The following is a 9,079-nucleotide window of genomic DNA, read 5'->3' on the forward strand; positions in this document are numbered from 1 at the left end:
ATGTAGGTCCCAAAATCGACAAAGTGAGCGTCAAGCTGAGCGTGGAAAAACAAAAACAGCGTCGAACTGAGCGTTGAAAAAAAAAGACAAAATAGGATTCGAAATGAACGTAGAAACATGCCAAACAGAATGTCAAAGAGGGGTTCTGAGTACGGGTGCTAAAATATAGCAAATATGCGAAATAAACACGTAATGACTTGACTGATTTCAGCTTGAATATAGCAAGTACGGGAACGAGTTCAAAACGTCTTTCACGTGGGTAGGCCCTACTACTGACTTTGCAGCACTATATTTATAACACTGTTGACAAATGTCAACAACAATAAATTGTGGGTTCATCGTAATTGGTATTGCATGCATTAGTGAATTTTCAAAAATGACATTCATAATTGCATATATTTCAACTTGGGTAGCAAGAAAACCGACGACTCTGAGTGACTGGCATTGGGCGTTCGTTCGTGTGCAAACATCGCGTGCAAGTTACAGACGATGGGCGGTACGGTGGGAGTAGGCAATAATAGCGATAAACAAAACGGCCAGTTTAGCCTACCCGGGATATCCAAGGTATGTAAGAGTACCTCAAAATGCTATCTGCGACTAGGAAGTGCGAGTCGCAATATTGTAGCAAACTGCTATCTGCGACCGTCGCATTTAATATCTGCTACCGGTCGCACATGCTATCCGCGATCGTCGCAGATACTATCAAAATACAGTCTGCGACACGAAAACAATTATTCAGTACGTCCGTATACATTTTGATTGGTGGACCGTTTACTGCAGTTTTGAATACTTATAAATAAAGATCAACGGGTCACATTGTCCATTTTGCCTTGTACTTCGCAATGTCTTCCGTCATGTCAACTCCTCTTCGTAAAAAGCAATCTTTTGTCGACCAGTACACGGCGATGTCATCAACAGTAACGCTTCTCGGACGAAAACGCAAGTCGTCGACAGTTGAAGAAAAGCAACCCGGACCTGCACGAAAACGACCTATGAGGTAAGCCTTTCAGGTTATTTACTTGAAATATTAATTCACCGACTTTCGGCTTGTAGTGGTAATCTTGCATTCTTGTTGATCCCAAAACGTTTTCGTTCGCGGTGGAAATGTCAGCATCGCATTGTATAACATACAGCGTCGCCATCTTGCTGACACAAAGGTCACCATAGAGCGCGCGGAGTTGCATGTCTTTTGAAACGTAATCTACTTTTCGAATTGTACTTTTTTTGTATACTTTTATTTTTTTCAATTAAATGTGTATTTTGGTCGCGGAATTCACTGTCTGATAAGGCATATCGATCAGTTTACTTGGCAAAGTTTTACCGGTAAACCGGAAATGTAACTTGCTGACCCCAAGGTCATTCTTTTCATTGAGTAAATATGGCGGTGACTTTCTCGTGTCTGGCGATCGGCGATCGATCGCAGCGCCAACAACTAGTTATACCACGATCGTACCCCATGGCAGACATTAACAATCGCTCGCTGCTGATAAAAATTCTATCGTGAGTAAGTACGTTTTCGTCCTTCGAATTGGAAAAGTCTGATTCATTTCAATGCAAAGGCCGACGATGCTGTATTATTTAAATTCATGCTTTTTAATTTTATTAGCTTGGTAGTCTGCCAAGCTCGTTTTTCGGCTCGATCTATCAAACTGTGAGTTTTTAGGTTGATATGTCATAGCAGCTGCGCCGTGCATGCCTCGGGCGTCTTGGGTAGTTAGATCCAACCTGGCTCCTCTTTGTACATGTAGAGGTTAATTTCTCTTATCTCTCAGTACATGTGTATGTGCAAGGAGCTGGTTTGTGTAAAATCAAGTCAATCAATATTTATTTGGTAATATAGTAGTGTATGCCTAAACAACATTCTAAAAGCAATAATGTGACTCTCAAATCTGTCATATTTATTTGAACAAAATTTTCATTTAGCTTCCTGTAAATATTAAAGCAAAATAAAATCTGCAAGTTTATAATCATTTTGTAGTCATGAAAAGTTAAAAATAGTATGCACTCAAGTCTGGTCTCCACACAGAACTGTACTTATATTTCAATAGTTTAATTATTATGTACTCATTTATAATAAATGTTCCAATCCCCTATACACCATGATTTTCAACATTCCACTTTACATGAGTGTGAGTATAAATGTATATTTCCTCTTATAATTATATACAGCAAGCAATAAAATAAATATTATTAGTATAACAGCTCTAAAATTCTGGAGTACATCTGTTTTCATGAGCCTTTTCACTTTTTGCACTCAAATCAGCAATATAAACCTAATGCATCTAGGATCAACTTTCTACAGGATTTACAGTGAAATATAAATAAGGTAATAAATAAATAAATTTAAAAACATGCTGTGTGTGTTAGTTAAATTTTAGGGTTAGATTTGTATGTGTACCTAGTATGAACACTTTTTAGCATTGTTTTAAAAGAATTGCATTTCTTTGCTTACAATTTCCACAGAATGACAAGTAGTCAAGATTCATACTCCCTGAGTCCCAAGGAAGAATATGTTCATCAGCTTCTGATTTTCAATAAAAAATGGGAGTTGGCCAGTGGCAATGAGTATGTTATTGCAGACTGTGATGTGTCCACTGGTGTACTACTCAAGGGAAAGTACCATCTTGTCAAAAGGAACTTGGTCTTTCACAGCCCTGACAGAAGACAGACTGCTGCATTACTATCTTGCAACTGTGATGATGGCATCATTCATCAAAAGCGTTTGCAGAGTACCAATCCAAGTATCCAAGAAAATTTTCTGGATTTTGTGTCTTCTGAAGTAACAAAGTACTGTAGGCATTCATATGCTATTAATGTACTATTTCCAGACTCATCCTTGGGAAATTCCTTGCAGAACTTGACACATGGTAAGCCTGCATTTATCCTATTTTTGTTTGTCACATGTAGCTGTATTAGCACTGTAAATGCAAATATTACATTTGCTAACTTACATAAGTCTGATTCAGAGTCTGAAGAAAATTTATATTTCTAGTAACTAATCAGATATTTTGCATGGGGTGTTGTGACATGAGGCTTTGTAGGAAATTTGAATTTTCAATGGAAATTATATAAGCACCATTGTTGTCATTGAAAAGTGAATTCAAAAAGTCTTGGCGTCATTGTGCCCAATCACTAGTCATTCTTCAAATGTGAGGGCAGCAACATTTTCATCTATTTTTTCCTAAATGTAAGGAAAAATAGATGAAAATATAGAGCTTGGCATTTGAATTATCAAACTGTAGTTTCTCTTGTGTTACATTTCTCAACGGGACATTAAAGAGTTAGTGCAGGTGTTTTGTTTAATAGTTTCATCCTGATCAATTTGTTTGATTTGTATTGCAAGTATTTGTCTTGTTTGTTTGTTTTTTATTTTCTAAGTAAATTTTAATTAAAATCACCCTAAAGTTTCAGCTTTTGATGCAATTGTTATTTGCTGACTAGCACAATTTAATGCTTGTGTTATAGCAGTTTGCTTTTTACCGTAGTGTAGATCACATTTTGTCAAATCAATAGCTGCCAAAAATTGTAATTTGCAAGAATTGTCCCTTGAATGTAGATCTCAACCTTAAATAAGGGGGCCCGATAAATAGGAATACATTGGCCACATAAGTCATAGGGTTAAATCTTCTAATATAGGATTAAAAGGTACATCTCTTGCTTGATATGGAACAAAATCATAAACCAATTAACACCCACAAGATTAATAAATATTGTAATTTTGTTGGCATTTCAGACTCTGTCTCCAGCACTGTTGAGCTTTTACAAGATGAACCACTCTTAGCAGCTGTTACACTGCAAGATACTCATCTTGTGAATCTCAAGAAAACTGCAGCTGGGAAGAAGCTAGCATGTATGACATGTAAATATGGCACACGAGACTGTGAACATGTCGAAGTTTACAGACATTGGGTTAGAGATCAAGACAAAGAATCGCCTGAGACTGACACAGAGGGACACAGAAGTAGCAACTTTGAGTTCATTTCCTATCGTCAAATACCACATCCTCTACCGAGTGAGATGAAACTGGTGTATGATCTGCAAGAATCAGGACAGATGCCCTTTCCCCAATATTTAGTTCCATCTATTCCACCCTCTGGTGAAGAGTTTCATCTCTGTTCTCACGGGTGTGCCTGGGATGAGGATGACCCTGTAGCAAATGGATGGTGTATTGGTGAAGCAGTCATATTCAAGGAAAATTGCACTGTAACAAGTGTCTACTCTGATGGCAAACTTGAAAACATAAAAGGTCAGTTTGATCCCCTGCGTAAAGTGGCGTGTATTGTTCATATGGGTATTTCATTCAAAATTCCGTCAAAATACTTTATCATACAAACTATTGTTGTTTCACAAATTTCAGATTGTTGTGTATAAATGACACTTGTTCTCAATGCTATTAGGGTTGGGTAATAATACTGTTAAGCTTTGGTAAAGCACAGTTAGGGGCCGTCGATAATAAAAGCTGACGCACGAGAAACGTAATTCCTTCGTTTTACCCCAAACCCCCTCCCTCCCCCCTCAAAACGAAAGTTCTTATGCGAAATCAGTTTCATATTTACGCCGTTTCTGACAAACCCACACGCACCTCTCCGATCGGCAGGCCCATGCAAAAATACCGTAAGTACATAAGAAACCTCTACTAATACGCGATTCGCATTCAAAGATACAGAACATTTTAATGTATTTCGCACATAGCAAAATGTTTAAACGTACACGTTGAGAAAGCATACAAGTTTTTATTTCACGTTATGTGTCTTTTCGTTGTCTTTTTTGTCTCCGTATTTTATTGTCAACGCGAAGGTAGTATTGCGTTCTGCAAAGTCACACTTTCTTCTGTCAAACAGCTGAAAGACTTGAGTTCCGAACAGGGTAGTTTGTCCTTTCAGTCTCACGTGGGTGACGCACGCTCAAAATGTCGTCTGACTGCACCGCGCATCGCACCTGTCACTGCACTGCATAGCTCCATACAGAAAAGTATCAATTTTCAATTCAAAAACTAAGATTACGACAGTGTCTCTGTTGTAATACAAGTTTGATTTTTTAAACTTTTTTTTCGCTTTTTAAATTCAGCTCCGCATGATTTTTGCAACAAGCACAAGTGGTCATGATGTAGAAATCAACAGACGAAAATCCTTATGCGATTTTGACGCACGCAAAACGAAATGAGCTCTCTCCCCCTCCCCCCGTAAAGGAAAGAATTACGTTTCTCGTGCGTCAGCTTTTATTATCGACGGCCCCTTAGGGATATTGTGAATAATCTGTAAAGCCTAGATAGCAAGGTATGATGACAGTTAGACATGTCACCATTTCAGTTATTTATCAAATGGGACTATAACCATTCTAATTACCTCTAATTCTCATTTACAGTGTGTTATCGGCCAAGTGTTGGTGGGTGTGGCTGCAAGCTATTTTATGATGGTGGAGAAGATCTTTTATTTAACCTCAATAACCGTGACTTTATCCACTATGGTTTATTACTGAGTTACCTTCACCTGATGGTGGAAGGAAGAAATCCACTGGCTGCTTTCCATCGGTAAGCTTTCTCTAACCTTGTAATTCTTTGTGACACCTTACAACATTTTATCACCTTTTTCAGAGCATGTTACAGGAAACACACAATTATTTTTTTTTTTGGCCTTAGCTATCATTGGGCTTTTAGTCTTAATTCCACAACAAGAAAATTAGTGTTGACCAATGTTTTTGTACTGTCAAACGGCAAAATAAACCAACATCTCAGGTTACACAAATATTGCTTGCTTGAATGATTGACAAGTAAAACCTCCATACCGAAAGTCACATTTAGATTTTACATTTGCAACTTTTAAAAGATATACAGTTTATTGTTTTTCCACTTTGTCTTTGATGAGAAAAATAGGCCTTTGGAAGAAGAAAATAAAAGTAACATTGTATTGTCTGTGCAATATTTCAGAGCTTACACACACAAGCACTCACAGCTGTCATCTACGCAATTGTTACCCCTTCACAAATTACGCCTTGGATGGAATGGTTATGCGAGACTCCTTGCTATCAACTGGACTGAATCGTTTGCCTGTGGACTTTGTGGCAGTGATCCTGATGTTGTTATTTGTGATGGCACTTCACTTGGTCTTCACAAACAGCTATTACAAGGTTTCAATGAAGAAGATGTCAACATTCTACCTGTGATCCAAGGGAGCAAGCATACTGACCGGGTGTACATCCCAAGCAGCAAAGCAAGGAAACTTCTACATCAGTTTTCAGGCCTCCATCAGCAAAGAAATCTGTCAAATCTTTCACCAACTCCACTGAACAGAGAACAGTATATACACCTGATAACACTTCTCAGAAAGTTTAGCCACCTGCAGTCTCTGGCAGATGTCATTGAAAGAATAAGCAACAATGGAAATGAACTTAGGGACGATTCAGAATTTACTTCCAGGGGGAGGGTGGAGGATTTTCTATTTTCTGGGTGATTTTTTTCCACGGCCCCCCCAAGTAAATTATAGAAAAAATCTATGGCCCCCCCTCATCTTTCCTGTTTTTTTTTCCATGGCCCCCCCTAATATATACATGCATGCTTATACACTATAGACATATCCAGTCTAACAAGTTGCAGGAACTGTAGTGGACATTTAATCGATGATATAATGTTATGTAGGTCATTTCCCCCACACTCATCATGACCTGAGTTCAATTAGTCTAGAACATTCTCAAGGTCACTGCCCTTAATGACCTCACAACCTTGAATTCAATTAGTCATGTTTGGAATGTTCTGGAAAGTTGATTAGTTGTGTAAGAGAGATAATTTTAGAACAGTAATTAGCATGTCAATAAAAGTTCTAGATTGTTCTTACATGCCTTTATAAAAGGGACGTGCACAGCTTGCAGTCAGACTTTTGGGATCGTGTCTCTTGTGTGTTACTAAACTCCAGCAGTAGTCATTCTCAAGACTTTTCAAGACCTTCACTGCCAACGCTGGATTTATACTGTGAACTTTGTGCAGCTTCAAGCCTGCAAGGACTGTTCATTCATCCAACTGACTGTTACAACTCTGAGACTGGAGCTTTGCCGTCCCAGCTGAGATAAGTAGTCTGTACACTTTTAAAGCTTGTACTCTATCCCTGACTTAGCAATTAGTTTTATTTTCGTAATAAATTTTGTTTAAACGTTAACTGCTGAGTTCACCCTTTTGTTCGTTTTCTCTGCACGTAACAAATTGGGGGCTTGTCCGGGATACGAATATTTTGAGCCGTTTGACAACATTTTGTCTGCCTTTTCAAAACTACTGTATACTGTGAACTCAGCAAAATTCAATCATGGCGGAATTCAAGCCAGACGAATTTATGGATGACCTTGATCAGGACGCATTTGATTCCCTCAAAAAAGACAACCTCATTGCACTGGCCAATTTCCTTAAAGTAGATGTCAAAAGATCTATGCGCAAGCGGGAAATACAGTACCACATTGCAAAACATTTAGTTGATTTAGGCCAATTTGAGGAATCCACCTTGAAAGATTATGAGCCCGAGTCTACTTTTGAACTAAGAAAACTAGAAATACAGGCAGATTTGGAAATTAAGAAAATGGAATTACAAATGAAAGAAAAAGAAAGGCAGGAAAGATTAGAAATGGAAGAAAGACAGAGAGAAAAAGAATTGCGATTAGAAGAACAGCGATTACAGGTAGAAATAAAACGTTTAGAGCTTGGACAGTCAGGAAAATTCTTCCCTTCAGACAAGTTTGACATCACTAAGCATTTCAGGTTAGTTCCCCTTTCCAAGAAAAGGATGTTGATAAATATTTCCTTCATTTTGAGAAAATTGCTCAGAGTCTGAATTGGCCTAAGGAGTCCTGGTCTATGCTTTTGCAGAGTGCTTTGGTGGGTAAAGCCAGAGAAATTTACATTCATTGTCAGTAGAGCAGGCTTCAAATTATGATTCTGTGAAGGAATTAATTCTCAAGGGCTATGAGTTGGTGCCTGAAGCTTACCGTCAGAAATTTAGGGATTGTGAGAAGGTGAAGGATCAAACTTATGTTGAATTTGCTCGAACAAAAGAACAACTGTTTGATCGTTGGTGTTCTTCTGAAAAGGTCAGTCAGAATTATGACAAATTACGACAGCTCGTTTTGATTGAGGAATTTAAAAGGTGCATCTGGAGTGACATCAAGACGTTTATCAATGAACAAAAGGCAGATACATTAGAGGTTGCTGCACGTTTGGCCGATGATTATTCATTGACCCACAAATCTTCATTTCTCAGCAAACCATCCCAGTCCTTTTCATACAGAAACAATGCAGGTAAATTTAACTCGTCCTTTTCATCCAAGAATTTTCAAAGGACAGTAGAAAATCAAATGACAACAGTTCACAGAGTTCAAGTAACACTTCCACATCATTAGATCCCAAGTCTCAATCTCCTTCTGACAAACAGTTCGGTACACTTTCTTGTAATTATTGCAAGAAAGACGGCCATTTAATGTCAGATTGTTTCAAGTTGAAAAGAAAACGTGAAGGTCAAAGTGGTCAAAGTGGATCTAAGCCCACCGGCTTTATTTCTTCATCAACTCAATTAGAGTCTAATAATGTGTGTAACACATTTTCTGAGGTTAAACCCCTCTTATCCCCAATTAATGAGGTCAAGGTCAATTCTTCACAAGATAGCATTATGGGTATTTTCGAACCATTTATTCATGATGGTTTTATATCACTTTCTAGTGATTTCTCTTCCGCTACCCCTGTCAAAATTTTAAGAGATACCGGGGCTTCCCAGTCTCTTTTGTTGGCAGATACCCTGCCGTTTTCTGAAAAGTCATTTTCAGGTTCTAAAGTTCTTATTAAGGGGTAGATTGTTATGACTACATTCCTGTTCCTCTCCATAATGTCTATTTGTCTTCGGACTTTGTTTCTGGACCTGTGACTTTAGGTATTAGGCCCTTTTTGCCTTTCGAAGGGATTCACCTTCTTCTTGGAAACGACCTTGCTGGGGACAAGGTCATTACTAATCCACTTGTGACTGATAATCCTAGTTTAGATCAGGATCCAGAGCCAATTGAACAAGAGATACCCGATTTATTTCCTTCATGTGCTATTACTCGAGCCATG

The 9,079-nt window shown here is 38.2% G+C and overlaps 1 protein-coding gene across 3 annotated transcripts; it reads left to right on the plus strand.

Moving 5' to 3' along the window:
• Positions 1–613: 613 nt before the first annotated feature.
• On the plus strand, positions 614–7,729 carry LOC139114827 (uncharacterized). Of its 3 annotated transcripts, none has more exons than XM_070676772.1 (5): positions 614–997; positions 2,464–2,867; positions 3,734–4,246; positions 5,365–5,530; positions 5,927–7,727. In XM_070676772.1, the coding sequence occupies exons 1-5, from the start codon at positions 843–845 to the stop codon at positions 6,447–6,449; spliced, it is 1,761 nt and encodes a 586-aa protein (XP_070532873.1). In that variant the 5' UTR covers positions 614–842; the 3' UTR covers positions 6,450–7,727. The 3 variants fall into 3 exon arrangements, with proteins under 3 accessions (XP_070532873.1, XP_070532874.1, XP_070532875.1); XM_070676773.1 differs by lacking the exon at positions 614–997 and adding an exon at positions 1,213–1,500 and having other exon boundaries at positions 5,927–7,729; XM_070676774.1 differs by lacking the exon at positions 614–997 and adding an exon at positions 1,367–1,504.
• The last annotated feature ends 1,350 nt before the right edge of the window (positions 7,730–9,079 follow it).

The sequence above is a fragment of the Ptychodera flava genome, chromosome 16, assembly GCF_041260155.1.
Source record: "Ptychodera flava strain L36383 chromosome 16, AS_Pfla_20210202, whole genome shotgun sequence".
In the NCBI taxonomy this organism is placed as follows: Eukaryota; Metazoa; Hemichordata; class Enteropneusta; family Ptychoderidae; genus Ptychodera; species Ptychodera flava.